Source organism: Schistocerca americana, chromosome 5, assembly GCF_021461395.2.
Source record: "Schistocerca americana isolate TAMUIC-IGC-003095 chromosome 5, iqSchAmer2.1, whole genome shotgun sequence".
In the NCBI taxonomy this organism is placed as follows: domain Eukaryota; kingdom Metazoa; phylum Arthropoda; class Insecta; order Orthoptera; family Acrididae; genus Schistocerca; species Schistocerca americana.
In genome coordinates, this window is record NC_060123.1 from 359,634,903 (window position 1) to 359,655,308 (window position 20,406).

At 42.8% G+C, this 20,406-nt stretch overlaps 1 protein-coding gene across 1 annotated transcript in view; it reads right to left on the reverse strand.

Moving 5' to 3' along the window:
• The window catches only part of LOC124616384, a 323,283-nt gene extending 304,279 nt beyond the window's left edge, over window positions 1-19,004 (reverse strand). Inside the window, exon 1 of the mRNA XM_047144689.1 lies at window positions 18,842-19,004. Coding sequence (XP_047000645.1) covers window positions 18,842-18,934 — 93 coding nt within the window. The 5' untranslated portion in view covers window positions 18,935-19,004. The remainder of the gene's footprint in view (window positions 1-18,841) is intronic.
• Between the last annotated feature and the right edge of the window lie 1,402 nt (window positions 19,005-20,406).

The window sequence follows — 20,406 nt, forward strand, 5'->3', positions numbered from 1 at the left end:
GGGAGAGATTTGTTGGTAGACCTGATGACCTCTGTCAGCGCTCGTGGGAGTGAATTTGATGTTATGCGTCGATGCCAGAGCTGACTGCGATGCAGGACCTGCTGCTCGCCGGCCGGTGTGGCCGTGCGGTTCTAAGCGCTTCAGTTTGGAACCGCGTGACCGCTACGGTCGCAGGTTCGAATCCTGCCTCGGGCATGGATGTGCGTGATGTCCTTAGGTTCGTTAGGTTTAAGTAGTTCTAAGTTCTAGGGGACTGATGACCTCAGAAGTTAAGTCCCATAGTGCTCAGAGCCATTTGAACCATTTGAACCAACCTGCTGCTCCTCTGCAGCTGCGACGTCAAATCATTGGCGGCTCCTTTGGCTGATAACAACACCTTGGGTCCACGCTGGGTCCAGCGATCTCAGGTCCGACAGCCTGCAGAGGAGTTGTGGGATCAATGTGAGAGGTCCAAAAGATCGAAGAGGGTTGGGCTCCGACCTTGCAAGATTTATGCTGGGCTACTACCGCTAGCCGGGGTAGACTGATGTGTAGTCAGAAAACTGGTCAACGTACAGTGTCGTCAGAAGAATCTTTTACATCTGTGATTTTATTGTCATAGGTGGAAGGGGACAGTACTCAGGGAATGTTTCCACTTCTTCTACAGTAATTGAGGAAGGCGGATCAAGAGAATTGCGTACCTGTATTAGATACCAGCGTCTGTGGTGCACACTGTAAGGCAAAAAATGTTCCCTTAGGGCCAGATCGTAGCTGCTGTGGTCACTGGTTGCATCCGACCGACGGTGGGAAATTTGCGCCATCCCCTTTACATGGTCCGATGTGGGCTATTTGCACATACCTCAATTGGTGCTCAGGCTTGGGTCACGGAGAAAAACGCTGAGCGGAGCTGCTTGATTTTGCGCACGTGCCTGACACTAGCAGAGTTTATGATCTGTCTCAGTGTCAAACATGACATGGGGCCACTGCATACATTCGATAATTCTCCATTGAGTCTGGTACATCATCTGGAAGATCTGGGAATGGAGTGAAGGGGGAACGATTAGCCAGCTTTCCAGCTTGTTGGTGGCCTTCAGCGAGACACAGCTCGTATAGCTGAGGTGATATCGTAGCGTAAAATACGTAATGAATTCTGAGCCTGTTTTCTTTGGCAAGCGCTTCGATCATACATGTTGAAACGGCTGCAAAATCCTAGAAAGTAGCTGAGGCTGAGATGTGGCATGGGCTACTTCGCGGACAGTAGCGAGGAACGACTGCCGTGTCTGACGCATATTGTCATCGATTGTACAGGATACGGATTCCAGTCCATCAGAGTACTAATCCGGGCCCATTCAAAGGCAAACCAGTGTTTGCATGCTGTGAGTTGCTCCTATAATAAACGTCGTGGTTTCAGTTGCTAGAAGGGTGCATCCACTATGTCGTTTTCTCCGACAACCTCTATCGACTGCCAAAAAATTGTATCAGCGGCTCAAGGGCAATTATCGGATGCATTTTGGCGCCGTACAGGAAAACATGCAGTAGATGATTCCGAACTCTTCCCAATAGTCGAGTTCCTTCTTAACTACGTTGTGTATTGCAAATTGTATCAGGCGGACACAGCATAAAAAGGACTGCGCCCCTGGCTTGACGCATATGTATACTATGAAATCACTAGCACACCCGAATGCGAGAGCAAAAACTTCCTTAAACTGCTCACGTAGCTAATCAAACTCTTCGACAAGTAATCAGATTGACATTATATTGACCTAATTGTACATGCGAAAATCAAAGAACTAAAATGCATCCATTTGAAAAATGTTGCTATCCAACGACAAAAATTTCAGATATCGAACTATTTAGTGTTTTACACATCTTCAGCAACCGTATTTCTGTTTATTGAAATCAGCAACCAGTTGCACAAAATAAATTTTAATTCTGTTACCTGTTTCAGGCAACTTGTGCGCTTCTTCAGATGTTCATAATTATTGCATTATTTGCGAGTGTAAGAAATAAGACGCATGCAGCATTTTTCTGTGGTCATAGTGCCTGTACAAAAATGGTATAAAGAAACCAAACAACAATACCGCGATAGGCGCCTGAAACCGGTAAAAATAATAAAATTTCTTTGTGCTCCTGGTTGCTGATTATTTAAAAAATTTCGACCTATATTTTTGTACTCAGCTTGTAATGACACCTGGCCTTTTAGTGGTCACAGTTCACTACTCACCACTATGGCCTGTACAGCGGCGGTGAGCCCAGGCGATGATATGCCTCCAAGTTGATAGGAAATACGTCAGCACTAGTATCGACGTGAAACTCCATATCGATGTTATTGATGACTGAGGTTATCATTAACACATAGAATCTAAACGTTCATGGCCGGAAATGTCATGCATATTAAAATATTAAGGGCTATAATGCCACGATCGGATGAGTTACCTGTTGAAACCCAATGTTTAGTCGCCGTCTGCGGAGAACCTGTTGCTGAGGCGTTGTAGTTTTTCCGAAGGTCTGAAGAGGAGAGGATGGCAGTGAAGGACAACAGTTTCCGAGGGTGACGTCGATTATTCGATCGTAGAATACTTCACCCCGAAGGAAGTTACCTTGACCTGACTCCGAATTGGACGCTGTCTATTAAAACATGGATTCACACTCTGGGCAGATAACATCCCAATTCGTAGTGCTTGTGCTATATGAATCAATAGGTACCACATTTTTAACATTTTTAGATTGTGCTTTTTATATTACGACAGATGGACTACTGGCAGATTTTATTGGGACGTTCCTTTTACTGGAGCAGGCAACGAATTTGCTTTTATCAAAGCTTTTTAAATATTGTACATTTTTTGGACTGCAGCTTATGCTCATAAATTTAATGTATCAGTGTGTGACCAACCAGCCAGATGTATCTGTCTTAGTTTTTTTTATCTTCTTCGCTATGTGGGCGTGCGATAAGAGTGGGGAGAGGGAGGAGGTGGGGGGGTATATGTATACATGCAAGAATATATCTACATATAAACATTTCTAAACCAGAAAAATAGTTTTTGTTCTGCTACAGGTTTTGTTTCAAGTTGTGGGTACTTTAAGTGCACTTTTCTCATCAAATTCTAGTATGTACAATTAAGAACTAGAAGCTGTGCTCTAATACAGTTCTACTGTCACTAGTAACTACATTTAAGTCCAAATTCGATGGCACGTTTGTCAATAAAGACAATACTTAGCACGGCAAGCACGTTTAGTATGAACACCATCATATAGCCCGAGTAGAGCAGAACTCGTGGTGGAAAGTGCGACTATACACACAAACATCAAGTATTCCAGAATATACTGACATTGTAAACATAAGATGTTCCGAGAACCCCCTAGAAATGATGAATAACAAATAATAAAACAAGGAATTGTTGGCGATTACATTTGTATGGCGACCTTCAGAGTCCTAGCCTGCGACGGTAGCCACTAAGTCACGCTAAATGCAGCGCAACTTGCGGCACTATCATCATCATCATCGTCATCATCATCATCAAAAGCTAATAAAGTTTTGGAATCCTTATGTAGCAACTATTTCGCCTGTATCATACATAGAAGGTAGACGTCACACGGTTAAGAAGCTAACTGTGGAGAGAACCATCATGATGTTGAGAACCCATGATGGAAATTACCGCCGGCCGGAGTGGCCGTGCGGTTCTGGGCGCTAGAGTCTGGAGCCGAGCGACCGCTACGGTCGCAAGTTCGAATCCTGCCTCGGGCATGGATGTGGGTGATGTCCTTAGGTTAGTTAGGTTTAATTAGTTCTCAGTTCTAGGCGACTCATGACCTCAGAAGTTAAGTCGCATAGTGCTCAGAGCCATTTGAACCATTTTTTTGGAAATTATCGTCAGGAAACCCCTGTGAACATACGGACTGTATTGTACTCATTTTGTATTTGGATCTCACGTAGTGAAATTGGGTGTGCAGATGCAAAGTATGTTGAGTGCGATGTTTTGTGAAATATATGCAAATTTATAACTGTGGGGTTGGGTTGGGTTGTTTGGGGGAAGAGACCGAACGGAGAGGTCATCGGTCTCACCGGATTAGGGAAGGATGGAAGCCGTGCCCTTTCAAAGAAACCATGCTGGCATTTGCCTGGAGTGATTTAGAGGAATCACGGGAAACCTAAATCAGGATGGTTGGACGCGGAATTGAAACGCCGTCCTCCCGAATGCGAGCCCAGTGAGCTAACCACTGCGCCACCTCGCTCGGTTTTAAAACTGTGATGTGCACTGTTACTGAAGGCGCTAGCGACATTGTTTTTACTACAAATACGGCACCTGCACTCACAAACAAGATGAGAGTGAACCCCCTTTCAAATATAAAGGATCATATATTCTAAATTCGCATAGTGCTCAGAGCCATTTGAACCATTTTTTTGGAAATTATCGTCAGGAAACCCCTGTGAACATACGGACTGTATTGTACTCATTTTGTATTTGGATCTCACGTAGTGAAATTGGGTGTGCAGATGCAAAGTATGTTGAGTGCGATGTTTTGTGAAATATATGCAAATTTAAAACTGTGGGGTTGGGTTGGGTTGTTTGGGGGAAGAGACCGAACGGAGAGGTCATCGGTCTCATCGGATTAGGGAAGGATGGGAGCCGTGCCCTTTCATAGAAATAAAATTACTTTTTCATTGAAACATAATCTCCAATACTACATTTATCGCTTACTGTCTTCACTGCATTGACGCTGCTGCAGGTGAACGCTAGCAAGCCATCACAATGAGGGTATATCCTATCTACAGGTTGGGGGTGAATGACATCTCTTGAGGGTTTTGGTGCTGGGCTGCTGCTGGTGAGAAAGGCCAGGAATACACCACACTAGGTGTTGTAGGTGGATGCCAGGTAGCTATCTGGCGTCCCATCATATAAACAGCAGTGTAATGTATGTGTCAATTTCGTGTCAAAGTACAACTGGCCCTGAAGATGCAAGTTGGATTTAGGCAAAGAAGTGTAATTAGCTCAGCAAAGGTCATTGTTATGGCCACACAGACTGGCATGAATACACACTGTGACAAGCATCTGTGGGCCGAACAAGGACAGTGGCATCTCACAATGGTGACGTGTCCACACACAAATGATAATGGACAGCAACAGTGTTTGCCCACACAGGTAATGACAGCTGACTACAGAGCTAGATGGCCTAGGTGAGGAGCATGGAGCACTGAGTAGGTACCCAGCAGTGAACCATTTTTTTGGAAATTATCGTCAGGAAACCCCTGTGAACATACGGACTGTATTGTACCCAGCAAGTGGCCTGCAAATTGGTAGGCACTAATTTAGCAGCTTTCAGACTTAGCACGGAAGGTAGACCAATAGTTAAGACAGTCTTCCAGTGACAGCTTGTTGATCCATTTAAACATGTGGACTGGTGTTGATCTCACCTTGTAGCAGCTCGCTGCTGGCGCTGACTGAATGATGCCCATCTAAAATAGTTGGTAATATGACGACCTCTTCTGCTATTAATATTTTCTCCATGTCTGGATGCTGCTGTTGATTCCCCAACTGATGTTCGACTGATGAAAAGCCACTCCAGTTGCTTCTTTAGAACTTTATTAAGTTCATCCAACTGGTTTCAGCCTTTATATTAGGCCAGTATCATGTGCTCTGAAAGTAAAGGCTGTAGAGATGCAACATCAAATGATAATAAATACTAACATCAATAAGGAACCCCAAACCTGGACCAGGGTTTTGTTCTTCAGGGTCTCCTTCCATTAAATGGGACGCCAAAACGGTTATTAATAGCCTGCGAACAGTAGTCTGCAGCTGTGGTCTAATGCATTTGTGACTAGTGACGGTTTAACGAACATGTGCACTTATAGATTAGGTTATTTTACGAAGTATGAATACGTGTGCTCGCTCTGTGTAACATCTACATCTACATCTACATTTATACTCCGCAAGCCACCCAACGGTGTGTGGCGGAGGGCACTTTACGTGCCGCTGTCATTACCTCCCTTTCCTGTTCCAGTCGCGTATGGTTCGCGGGAAGAACGACTGTCTGAAAGCCTCCGTGCGCGCTCTAATCTCTCTAATTTTACATTGGTGATCTCCTCGGGAGGTATAAGTAGAGGGAAGCAATATATTCGATACCTCATCCAGAAACGCACCCTCTCGAAACCTGGCGAGCAAGCTACACCGCGATGCAGAGCGCCTCTCTTGCAGAGTCTGCCACTTGAGTTTGTTAAACATCTCCGTAACGCTATCACGCTTACCAAATAACCCTGTGACGAAACGCGCCGCTCTTCTTTTGATCTTCTCTATCTCCTCCGTCAACCCGATCTGGTACGGATCCCACACTGATGAGCAATACTCAAGCATAGGTCGAACGAGTGTTTTGTAAGCCACCTCCTTTGTTGATGGACTACATTTTCTAAGGACTCTCCCAATGAATCTCAACCTGGTACCCGCCTTACCAACAATTAATTTTATATGATCATTCCATTTCAAATCGTTCCGCACGCATACTCCCAGATATTTTACAGAAGTAACTGCTACCAGTGTTTGTTCCGCTATCATATAATCATACAATAAAGGATCCTTCTTTCTATGTATTCGCAATACATTTGTCTATGTTAAGGGTCAGTTGCCACACCCTGCACCAAGTGCCTATCCGCTGCAGATCTTCCTGCAATTCGCTACAATTTTCTAATGCTGCAACTTCTCTGTATACTACAGCATCATCCGCGAAAAGCCGCATGGAACTTCCGACACTATCTACTAGGTCATTTATATATATTGTGAAAAGCGATGGTCCCATAACACTCCCCTGTGGCACGCCAGAGGTTACTTTAACGTCTGTAGACGTCTCTCCATTGATAACAACATGCTGTGTTCTGTTTGCTGAAAACTCTTCAATCCAGCCACACAGCTGGTCTGATATTCCGTAGGCTCTTACTTTGTTTATCAGGCGACAGTGCGGAACTGTATCGAACGCCTTCCGGAAGTCAAGAAAAGCAGCATCTACCTGGGAGCGTGTATCTAATATTTTCTGGGTCTCATGAACAAATAAAGCGAGTTGCGTCTCACACGATCGCTGTTTCCGGAATCCATTTTGATTTCTACGTAGTAGATTCTGGGTTTCCAAAAACGACATGATACTCGAGCAAAAAACACGTTCTAAAATTCTACAACAGATCGACGTCAGGGATATAGGTGTATAGTTTTGCGCATCTGCTCGACGACCCTTCTTGAAGACTTGCGGTACTTGCGGTACACGGCTGTTAGAAGGGGGGCAAGTTCTTTCGCGTACTCTGTGTAGAATCGAACTGGTATCCCGTCAGGTCCAGTGGACTTTCCTCTGTTGAGTGATTCCAGTTGCTTTTCTATTCCTTGGACACTTATTTCGATGTCAGCCATTTTTTCGTTTGTGCGAGGATTTAGAGAAGGAACTGCAGTGCGGTCTTCCTGTGTAAAACAGCTTTGGAAAAAGGTGTTTAGTATTTCAGCTTTACGCGTGTCATCCTCTGTTTCAAAGCCATCATCATCCCGGAGTGTCTGGATATGCTGTTTCGAGCCACTTACTGATTTAACGTAAGACCAGAACTTCCTAGGATTTTCTGTCAAGTCGGTACATATAATTTTACTTTCGAATTCACTGAACGCTTCACGCTTAGCCCTCCTTACGCCAACTTTGACATCGTTTAGCTTCTGTTTGTCTGAGAGGTTTTTATCTGCGTTTAAACTTAGAGTGAAGCTCTCTTTGATTTCGCAGTAGTTTCCTAACTTTGTTGTTGTACCACGGTGGGTTTTTCCCGTCCCTCACAGTTTTACTCGGCACGTACCTGTCTAAAACGCATTTTACGATTGCCTTGAACTTTTTCCATAAACACTCAACACTGTCAGTGTCGGAACAGAAATTTTCGTTTTGATCTGTTAGGTATTCTGAAATCTGCTTTCTATTACTCTTGCTAAACAGATAAACCTTCCTCCCTTTTTTTTATAGTCCTACTAACTTCCATATTCAGGGATGCTGCAATGGCCTTATGATCACTGATTTCCTGTTCTGTACATACAGAGTCGAAAAGTTCGGGTCTGTTTGTTATCAGTAGGTCCAAGATGTTATCTCCACGAGTCGGTTCTCTGTTTAATTGCTCGAGGTAATTTTCGGATAGTGCACTCAGTATAATGTCACTCGATGCTCTGTCCCTACCACCCGTCCTAAACATCTGAGTGTCCCAGTCTATATCTGGTAAATTGAAATCTCCACCTAAGACTATAACATGCTGAGAAAATTTATGTGAAATGTATTCCAAATTTTCTCTCAGTTGTTCTGCCACTAATGCTGCTGAGTCGGGAGGTCGGTAAAAGGAGCCAATTATTAACCTAGCTCGGTTGTAGAGTGTAACCTCCACCCATAATAATTCACAGGAACTATCCACTTCTACTTCACTACAGGATAAACTACTACTAACAGCGACAAACACTCCACCATCGGTTGCATGCAATCTACCCTTTCTAAACACCGTCTGTACCTTTGTAAAAATTTCGGCAGAATTTATCTCTGGCTTCAACCAGCTTTCTGTACCTATAACGATATCGGCTTCGGTGCTTTCTATCAGTGCTTGAAGTTCCGGTACTTTACCAACGCAGCTTCGACAGTTTATAATTAAATACCGATTGCTGCTTGTTCCCCGCATGTCCTGACTTTGCCCTGCACCCTTGAGGCTGTTGCCCTTTCTGTACTTGCCCAAGGCCATCTAACCTAAAAAACCGCCCAGCCCACGCCACACAACCGCTGCTACCCGTGTAGCCGCTTGTTGCGTGTAGTGGACTCCTGACCTATCCAGCAGAACCCGAAACCCCACCACCCTATGGCGCAAGGCGAGGAATCTGCAGCCCACACGGTCGCAGAACCGTCTCAGCCTCTGATTCATACCCTCCACTCGGCTCTGTACCAAAGGTCCGCAGTCAGTCCTGTCGACGATGCTGCAGATGGTGAGCTCTGCTTTCATCCCGCTAGCGAGACTGGCAGTCTTCACCAAATCAGATAGCCGCCGGAAGCCAGAGAGGATTTGCTCGGATCCATAGCGACACACATCATTGGTGCCGACATGAGCGACCACCTGCAGATGGGTGCACCCTGTACCCTTCATGGCATCCGGAAGGACCCTTTCCACATCTGGAATGACTCCCCCCGGTATGCACACGGAGTGCACATTGGTTTTCTTCCCCTCTCTTGCTGCCATATCCCTAAGGGGCCCCATTACGCGCCTGACGTTGGAGCTCCCAACTACCAGTAAGCCCACCCTCTGCGACCGCTCGGATCTTGCAGACTGAGGGGCAACCTCTGGAACAGGACAAGCAGCCATGTCAGGCCGAATATCAGTATCAGCCTGAGACAGTGCCTGAAACCGTTTCGTCAGACAAACTGGAGAGGCCTTCCGTTCAGCCCTCCGGAATGTCTTTCGCCCCCTGCCACACCTTGAGACGACCTCCCACTCTACCACAGGTGAGGGATCAGCCTCAATGCGGGCAGTATCCCGGGCAACCACAGCCGTAGTCCGATCGGGGGATGCGTGGGACGAGCTGGCCGTCCCCGACAAACCCCCATCCGGAACCCCACAGTGATGCCCATTGGCAACAGTCTCAAGCTGTGTGACCGAAGCCAACACTGCCTGAAGCTGGGAGCGAAGGGATGCCAACTCAGCCTGCATCCGAACACAGCAGTTGCAGTCCCTATCCATGCTAAAAACTGTTGTGCAAAGAACGTCTGAACTAATCTACAGAGAGCGCAAACAAATCGACACAAGATTTAAACTGTTATTAAAATACAAGATTGCCTAGTAAATGCAGTAATGCTGCTACTTGCGCACTGCTGACACACTGCTCGACGGCGGAAGGAGACTACGCGATTTTACACTATTCAGGTACTAAAACGCGATGTTACAACTCTCAAATACTATAATACGCCCAAAATTTATGAATTAGACAATGCAAGTACCAAAAACACGCAAAGAAATTAAGAATTAAACTATGTAGCAAATGAGTGAGCTAGGAGTATACGACTTGCTGCTGCAGCTGCTTATCCAACGACGGCAGGGAGCACAATGTCACAAATGTATTTAACAGTATTGACAACCCGGTTCTAGGCGCTACAATCTGGAACTGCGCGACTGCTACAGTCGCAGGTTCGAATCCTGCCTCAGGCATGGATGTGTGTGATGTCCTAAGGTTAGTTAAGTTTAAGTAGTTCTAAGTTCTAGGGGACTGATGACCTTAGAAGTTAAGTCCCATAGTGCACAGAGCCATTTGACCCATTTGAGTATTGACAACGACATACAAATGTGTCAGCTTACATTACGTTGACATGGCTTAAAGCCATGATATGTAAGTAACATGGCTACACAGTTAAAATGTCTTGCATAATCGGTACAACATCGAGATTCATAATGAATCTGTAAAGTATTTTTTTAAACATTCTGTATTTTTCAGCAGCACTTGATAATGGCCTAAGGCCGAAATTGAAGTAGCGTAATAAAAACTTATAACAGTCACTGGCGTAAAGATGATGTCCTTCAAAAATTTTTTATGACTGTGAATCCCAGCTACAACAAGTTTATGCCTTCACTGCAGGTCTCAGAACCCCACTTCCCTGAAAGTAGATAATGAAAATGTAAATGAAAGATGCCCTCAATCATCGAAACCTAATGTGGTTGGGGTCGAAGAAAGAACATTTGATTAAAAGAGAGCGATATAGAAGGAAACAGAAATCTGACAAAAGTAAGTGGAAGTAAGATGAGCTAAAGGCCCTTGTGATTCCTATCCAGATATACCCAAGAAAGGAGCCCCCTGGAGAAAACTAAACTTTGTGTGGACCAAGCTGACCATTCTGGCATGGGTAATCCCACCACCTGCCAGTATAGCTCATTGGATCACTGAGACACACAAACCTCCCACAAACGTTAAGCTAATAGATCGTCAGCCTGTCGACGCAATGGCCTAGTTTTTAGTTTATGAATATCTAACAAGTAACATAGCTGCTGCTTAAATCCCAATCTATAACTATTGTCTCAAGTTATTTACCATCACTTACACTACTGTGGGTTGGGTTGGTTTGGGGAAGGAGACCAGACAGCGTGGTCATCGGTCTCATCGGATTAGGGAAGGATTGGGAAGGAAGTCGGCCGTGCCCTTTCAGAGGAACCATCCCGGCATTTGCCTGGAGTGATTTAGGGAAATCACGGAAAACCTAAATCAGGATGGCCGGACGCGGGATTGAACCGTCGTCCTCCCGAATGCGAGTCCAGTGTCTAACCACTGCGCCACCCCGCTCGGTACTTACACTACTGTGTGCACATGTTAATGTGGAATGGTGTACATTGCAGTACATAGTGAGAAATGGTCCAGAACAGAATTTAGTGGTTTTTCGCTAATGTCAGGCTGAAAGATCCGAAGATACTTATTCCTATCATCTCGAAGAGTTAAGAAGCCCTTGGCAATCCCTGTAGGGGCATTTGTTGGTGACCTAAATGTGTATGTTGCACACATTCCACACGGTTCATTAAATACTTATCCCCATCTTGTTTCCATGTACTTCACCAATAATCCTCATCTACTCTTTGGTCTGACGTCCTACGGCCCCCTCGCCCCACCCGCTCCCCCACCCCATTCCCAGAATACAGTTTATCATGTCAAAATACTTTCCATTAGGAAAGTGGAATGCGCTCTACTACTGTGATATAACTTTCAAAATGATAAACAGCATAAATCTGTCATTTCCGTTCTAGTTTTATTAGAGCAGATCTAGATTTCAGCTAGTAACTAGCCATTATCATTGCTAAAAATACAAGAAGTACATAGTCAGTACTGTGGTTTGACTATGAACTTCTTGTATTTTTAACAATGACAATGGCTAGGTACTAGCCGAAATCTGAAACTGCTCTGATAAAGGTAGAACAGAAACTACGACTGATTGCTGCTCTTTACCCTTTTGAGAGTTTGACGTGTGCTTTCTTTAATACCTGTCCCTATGGTACAGTAGACTTTACGATCTGTAGTCCTTACCTTGCAAAAGAGACCATTGTTAACGGAAAACTGCTGCTGTGTTGTGAACAGCTTGCAGTCTGTATCAGCAGCTTGTTCTGCCTGCCACTCAATAAGGCTACGGCACAGTGAACATATTAACGCCAATCTTTCTGAGAGGCCCATCTGCTTTACCGTGATCCTTTTACCCAGTGTGTGAATCACTTCAATGGAAAACTCCCACCATGTATGGCTACTCAATGAATCATTCAAATCCAGAGACCATTATAATGCTGCATTACCCATCAATGCCTTAAATTTCTTGGCATATAGCTAATAATTGAAGTGATGCTGAATAATAGGCTTAATGAGTGGAGCAATTATTCTCAATATCTCAATATTGTTCAATACTATGATATGTACGTCACTCGACGCTTGATGTTCTTTGCTTCTTGACTTACAACATAATCCGTGCCTGGTTTCTAATATTGTGAGTGCATCCTTCAAAGGTGGCTTGACATTCTGCTGTCCTTTGGAACTTCATACTATCCTTCAAGAAATGTGTAAGTGGTTATGCAAGACCTACGAACCCAATCACAAATTTTCTACAATGACTAGCTAATCCTAAAAAGAATTCACACTTTTCTGCTCTGTGATGCAGGGAAACTTCGCGCAGTGTAATCACATGCCCAAAGTGCTTCCTTTCCTTTAATGCAAAATGGCATTCTTAATGCTTAAGAACAGGTGCAGGGAACATAACATCTTAAAGACTTCTTCTAACTGCTGCAAGTGTTCATCCACATCTGTTGTAAATACGGTATCAGCAAGGAGCACACTGCAATGTTGCAGTTTCAGAACACTTAACCTTCCCTCCAGCAGCTGCTGAAAGGTGACAAGTACTTTTATTTAACTAAATGTCATTCACCGTTACTGGTAGTGACACCAAGGGACTGTAAATGAAGTCTTTGGTTGGTCCTCTAGCAGTACTTCCAATTGATAGTATACACTATCAGGTCTATTGCGATAAATATTTACACCTTCCCGAGTTATCTAGGGTATCTGTAATTTTCTGTACGACGCATGCATCTGTAATTGTTCTGCTATTCCAAAAGGAGTATACGCAACAATATCTAGACTTCATTGCACCGCTGCCAGCTCGCCCCTTCACAGGGAACTGAAATAATAATAAAGAAGAAAAGAGACAGTTTTTCTAAAGGTACTTTATAAGGGTCTACAACCTAAATAGTGCATTCATACAATGAATAAAGAAAAATGACAGCTGCAGGAGGCACTCAGTCATTGGCACTTACACAGTTCATCTTAAATACAAGAGTTGCCTGTATCACAACTGTTCAGCATGTTTTCCGAGTCATTAAGGGTGTGACACCTAAAACTTATACAGTTTTAACTTTTCGAAATGACGGCCACAGAAAGCTTATTGATTTTAACTTTTCAAAATGATGTGGCACCGAAATTAGGAGACATATTGGTCTACAGTTAAGGCTGCGACAGAGGCTTACTCTGTTAGGATGCTGTTAGGGAAGTAAACCTGACGTCACTGAATTACTACGTACACTGACGGCGCCAAGATAGACGTAGGTACACCACTGCAGAAACCACAGAAAGCACTATAAAACTCCAGGGGCTTTGGTCTTGCATACGTGGTAGGTAGATAATATATCCTCAACCCAGTTTGGCGAACGTTTTTTTCTTATCTGTTAAGTCGTCGTTCTTCTTTATCATCTTCTTCAGTGTTTGCTATGATGATGGAATCTACGTGGCTATGTATCTCGAGGAAACATCCACAAAGTATATGGCAGACGCGTACTGTATATTGCTCTACCCCTGGGATACAGGGTTCACTTGAGTACCTGGGGGAGTGCTTCTTGTTGTTATTAGCGTCTGAATTTTAGCTCAGGTGAAGTACTGCCATAAGAAACTGTTCTGCAGAGTTTGTAGAAGAAACGCTGCAAATGTTTAGAATATTGATTTCTTACTGTGGAGTACCATAGCCACAATAAAAAGCAACGAAGGCAACCTCATTGGCGCAAATGCAGTTCAGTTAGAATAAATATTTTTCTTTCATTCAATGCCAACGCAGTTTCCGTGATTGAGAATTACCCTTTCAACACAACAAAGCAGAAAATATAAAATCAGTTAAGTAGCTGTAGCACAGCGACATAAGTATAGTGAAGGATCATGCAGGGATTATAAATTCTTACACTAGGTGTGAGACCATGATTACATCGTAAGCACATAATTACGTCACAGGCAGTTCAGTTTGTATACAGGTTATTGTTGTTCCTTTCCCTTGATCTCGTATTGGTGGTTCGGGCTGTTATTGGTGCAAACGTCTCGTTTTAGCCAAATAGATTTAAATTCATAAATGTGGGGGAATTTAATTAAAAAGATAAAAAAATTAGTTACTTTTATATTATAATTTATATTATATGGGGATCTCTCACATCGGGTAGGATGGATCAATATCAGGCCTATTTTCCTTATTCTTTATTTGCGAACTGGAGTCAGTTCAAGGGTTTCTTCACACAGATTATAGAGCAGATGTAGGTGTGGCATTACTGGGATGCAGCGACACTGACGTGGCAGAATAGGAGGATTCGAAACTAAAGAGAAAAACTGAAGCTGGAATAGAGTTTTCGATTAACATAAACTGGTAGGAGGTGTGTACAGTGAGGGAGGTGGAGTGAGAATTTAATGAGACGATAAACGGTACATATGGGGAAAGGTGAAGTGACGTGGAAGGCACACCAAAGTGCTTGACGTTCAAGAAATTGGAGGACGTAATATAAGCTTAGTAGACTGGGTACTGAGGCAATTGCGACTCTACACTGGTGACTGAAGTTCATTATAAAGAGTTCATGAAAGATTTCGATTTTTCTTATTGAGCATCTGACCAACTGGATTAACAGCGACTGCTCAGATCGCTATGAACTTTATAGCACTGTGGTGCCAGGCTGTTTTTGGTCCTTGGTATATGTTCTTGCACTGTGATAAATCTGATAAAAATCGATCGACTAAGTTATACCGTAGTAAGAGTTTAAGACCGGAATTTTTGTAGAAAAGTCACGTGTTGAGGTCTGACACAAAGCATTTGTGGTATAGTTTACTTTATCTATAAAAATATTCATATTACTATAGTCGCCTTCGAAGTATATCTCACTTGACTTACTGACGTATACGTTTCTTGTGTAGACTGATCGAAATACTTCTGCTTGTCATTTGTTGTAAAACTGCAAAAAAGTTCCGCCATATTTGCTACCTGTAATCTGTTCCACACAAAAGATCGATTTTGATGAACACGTCACTGAACTGTCGAGCATTATTAAGTCCCGACTAAATATTTCCCTAATAATGTGAGTAGTTTCGTTTCTGTGTTCAGAAGAGCACCCTATAACCTCTGTGATCTATCTTTCCAGTGAATGGTTGGTTCAGCCAAGGTACTGAAGTTCGTTAACGTGTTTGTCAAAAGACATAGCGCCAGAGACAGTAGTGAAGTTCGAGAATCTGTCACCATAGAAGCTCTTACCAGTTTAAAAACTATATATGTACCGTTTAGTGGAGTGTAATGGCATTAGCAACGATGCATTATAAAAATCAGATTGCTAATAACACGTAGAGAGTATGCTCACCTCTGCATCAGAATCTTTTGGAATGTATGGAGATAGTTTACTGTAGAACATAAATCGTACTGGATTCGTTCTAATATCCATGTTCTGCATTGAGGAATCTGGCACCATGGTCGTTGAAATGACGCGTTACTGTTGTTGATAGGAGGATAACATGTTTTTGGAAATGAAAATGTTGCAGGACATAGGACGTTATTAGAGATTTTAATATTATTTAATTTTGAATTTAGCACGAAAACCCATACTCAAAAAGCCACGTTCAGCTTCAATATAATATGAAGGTAGAGGTAATAGGAAATATTTTGAATGGACTTGGTTTGAACATTCTTTTTTAGCGGATGCAAACATACTTACAGACTAAGAATGTAATGTGTGCAGCGATGTAAATGACAAACACCATAGTGCTGTAACGTCTGTAAGTAATCATGTATACAGAGCAAAGTGTCTGCAATTCAAAAAGTGCCCATAGACAGAGTTCTAGTTCGTTGGACAAAAGGATCTGGGATGTGTCTGTAAAGGAATGTAGTAATCGCACATCATCATTGGAAATTTAACTGTTCCTCAATGGAGCCTATAACTAAAATTACAACTGTCGCACAGGAGTTGTTAATCAGCTATAAAGTGCAGCAGACGTTTCTCTGAGGGGTTATTGACTGCGTGAACAGTTAAACAATGAATTCCAATGGAGCATTTAATGTTGCAGTTTTACATATTTGTGGGCATCTTATACAGTGTTTTTCGCAGTATATGTTACAGACGTGTAGAGGTTGAGAGGGGTCTTAGTAGATCAAGTTTTAAATGGGAACCCATGTCCGGAAATTCATACAACGACGCTGCAGAGCGTCAGAGTTATAGGCTCCAGCGCCTGTAAATGTATATATACACAGGGTGATTCCGTGATGGTGATACAAACTTTCTAGGATGACGAAGAAAGATAAATGTATCGATTTGAGGTAAGGTCCTTGTACTGGAAACGAACGAGTCGAAAGTTCTGATACCTCTGAAGGTAGAGTGCATGTGTTGGTAGTGTTGTTGCTAAGAGTGTAAGGTAGGCAAGATTCAGAAGTGGTAATATGAAACAAAACAAGAAAAAGTCCAGTAAACATGGGCCCTAAAATGCATACCTTAAGAGGTATGACCACTTGTTCGACAGAGGAGATGTTCGCATTAGCGAAGATGAATAAGTGTTCAAAGGTCCTCAGGTACGTATTTTAGAGCCCATGTTTCCTGGACAGGTTTACCTTATTTTGGTGAATACTATCACATCTGAAAGGTTCCTACTCTAAAACCTTACCAAAAACAATACAAGTTCACGTAATCCACTGTCAGACGTATCAGTTTGTAACATGAATTGTGAAACACCCTGTAGGATATTAGGTCAGATAGCAGTACAGTCCCATCAATATGATTTGACAAGCCCGTTTGATTTGGCACTGGCATGTTTCAATAAGAACAACAAAGTGTAATGGTTAATTAAATGCCAATGTAATGATAAGTTGTTATTTACGACCTCCAATGAAAGCAGAAACAGCTGTTTTTATTACTCCAAGAGTGTAACTTACTCGTAGATATAAAATCGATCTGTAAAAGTCTTCATAAATATTTTTATCGCATAGTTGCATTTTCTATATTTCTACCACAGAAATCTAATCATACTCATTCACATTATACAATTAGAAAATAGATAGCTGACTATAGCATCTCGATACTTCTCTTATGGCTGATAGACTTAGAAGGCTTTCCAAAGTAGCTGCCGCAAGCAAATCAACTTATTCTTATATATCTGATCTGAGCTAGAAGTTGTATGAAATATGTGACGCTTAAGTCATGTAAGAAATATAAGGCATACTGCATCAAAGTAATTATTTATGAAATTGGTTTATGAAAGATGTGTACCACATCACTTAATTGCTAAACAACTTATCGAGCTGATTTTTTGAATGTTATTGTTATGGTGGTTGAGAGGTAACACATCGTGTGAAAAATGACATCAAAGAACTGAGTGGTATACGATGGTCAGGGGAAAAAAAAGGGAGTGTGATCAACGGCTTTTTGATCAGGAAAGCTTTTGACCATTGATTTCTGTTGTTTACCGTGACAGGTACAAAATAATATCTAGTGAATACCACATCTGAGATTTGTTCCAATTGCGTGTACAGCAACAGTCTGTAAGAGTAACTTCGTGAAACAAATATGTGGCAAAGTGGTGGATTACATTACAAAGACATATTTCTATAGAACAATGGAAAGTACTTTGACAATGAGAAGGATGACGGATTTGAAAGAGAACTAGTTAAATCTTATGTTCTCTTCACGATACTGGGCGCCTTCTGACGTCCACTTACGCCCGAGTCTTTAGATTTTTTCTACTCTAGTGCTGAGTGTAAGGCAGTAAGGTAGGTGTAGATGACAGACTTTCCGAATCGCAATTCAGTGTAGGAACATAGTCATGGGACAAATATTGAAAACATGGATGGCAAAAAGAAAACAATTTTAGTCTGAAAAAATGTTTCCCACTTCCAATCCAAAACATTGGCTGTTTTCTAAGGTGAGTAATGCTGTTTCACACAATGAAACAGATTTAATTCTTTTCGTCTGATGTGGGTGAAAGGAATATTTTGCGCAGGTGAAACTCCATTGTTCGTACATATTTGAAAAGAAGAAGTCATATTAAGGACTTAGAGCTGCTTTGAAAACAATGTATGGCACATTACCATATTTGATCGGTAAATCATGATTTGGTTATATGAAGCTTTTCACATAAGTCTTTATTATAGTTCTTCCTATAGTATAAAAAGAAAAGAAATTATGAAACTACCCCATGTCACTGAATCTGTCATGAGTAGCAAAGCATGTTAATACAGTCAGTAGCAAGTTGTATTAACACAACAAAATATTCTTCGTCCACTGTCTGCATTTGGACTGAAACCTTTTGCGTGAAGTGCACTCCGCATCCGACGCCAGTTATTTACTTTTTTGACGTAACATCAAGAACTATATCATCGAGACTGATGTAAATAACTTTATGTTACCTGATGACAGTAGGCTGATTGACACAGATAATGAATACAGGGTTATTTTATTAGCTGCTCTTGGTGTTCTCTATAAGTCGTTCATTAGAGGATAGCTGACGTCATTCCTGTGCGTTTTTCTGGCTGCCAGTAACTTTCGCACCAATTCACTGATTAAGGTACAACGTTAGATGCAAGGAAACAAACATACCGCGTGTGCCTTGTGGTCCTCGACTTGGGCTGCGGCCGCAGATACGGCGCTAGCAGCGACAGACAACTGCGAACCCGCACCAGACGTGGCCATGCTGTGCAGGCGGAGGCGGCGCTGGCGCACAGTCCATAGCGCGCCGTGGCCCTCGTGCTGCGCGCGTCGCGGCGCCCCCTGCGCTACTGGAGCGCCTAGAGTAACGTCACGACGCCGGCCGCCAGCCGCGCGCCACTGCGCCTGCCCCTAGCACGGCGCAGCACGCAACCCGCGGCACGCACGCTCGCCAGGTAGCACACACAGCAAGGGGCCTCGTGTCGGCAGATTTGCAGACTAAACGTCCGCGGCGTTTTGTTCACTAATGGCATACTTAGCGACACAGTTACAGTAGCGAAGATATAATCATTCTGCACCATACATACGTATATCGCCCATTTAATTCTGTACATAAAAGCAGCTTTAGCAGTTGTCGAGCCTATGTTTTTGGATCATTGTTCTGATTCATCTACATCTGCATCTACATGCACATGGGTACACTACAATTCACAGAGTGGGGAAAAAACGTAAATCCTTTTGTGCCAGCTCTGATTTTTCCTATTTTACTACGATGACCATTTCTCCCTATGTATGTGGGAACTAATGAAATATTTTCGCATTCGGGGGAAAGTCGATGGTTGATATTTTGTTAAAATATCATATCGCAAAGAAAAACACCTTTGTTTTAATGGTTTTCACTACAATTCGCTAATCATATCAGTGATACCCTCTCCTAGGGGAGATAATACAGAACGAGCCGCCCTTCTTTGATCTTTTTAGATGTTCTCTATCTATTCTAGCATAGCTCTCAGCAATACTCAGGAAGAGAACGGACAAGCGTAGTGCAGGCAGTCTCTTTAGCAGACCTGTTGCATCTCCTAAGCATTCTTGCAATAAAACGTGGTGTCTGATTCGTTTTCCCCACAAAATTATGCATGTAACCATTCCAGTTTAATATTCGTAAACTTAAACCCTTCTCATTTAGTGAAATTAGCAGCCTGTAGATTAGTGTGATTTATCGCGCCGCAGAAATTCAGCAGATCCCTTTTATTACCCACACGCATGACTTCACGCTTTTCATCATTTAGAACCAATTGCCGCTCTTCGCACCATAAAGATATCTTCCCTAAATCATTTTATAATTGGGTTTGCTCTTCTGATGACTTTCTGAGACCAAAAATGATAGCATCGTCTGCAAACAATCTAACAGAGCTGCTCACATTGTCTCCAAACTAATTTGCATGGATTGGGGACAGTAGAGGGCCTATAACTCTGCCTTGGGGAACGCCGGATATCACTTTTCTGTCCTACTCGACGAATTTCCGTCAATTACTACGATCTGTGTTCTTTCGGACAGGAAATCACGAATGCAGTCGCACAGCTGAGACGACACTTGATAGCCATGCAATTCCATTAGATTTCGCTTCTGAGGAAAGCCAGCAGGAAATCTATAAATATGCAATTAGTTTGACCTCCTCTGTCGAAAGCACCCATTGCAATCTGTGAATAAACTTGTAATTGGGTTCCACAAAAAC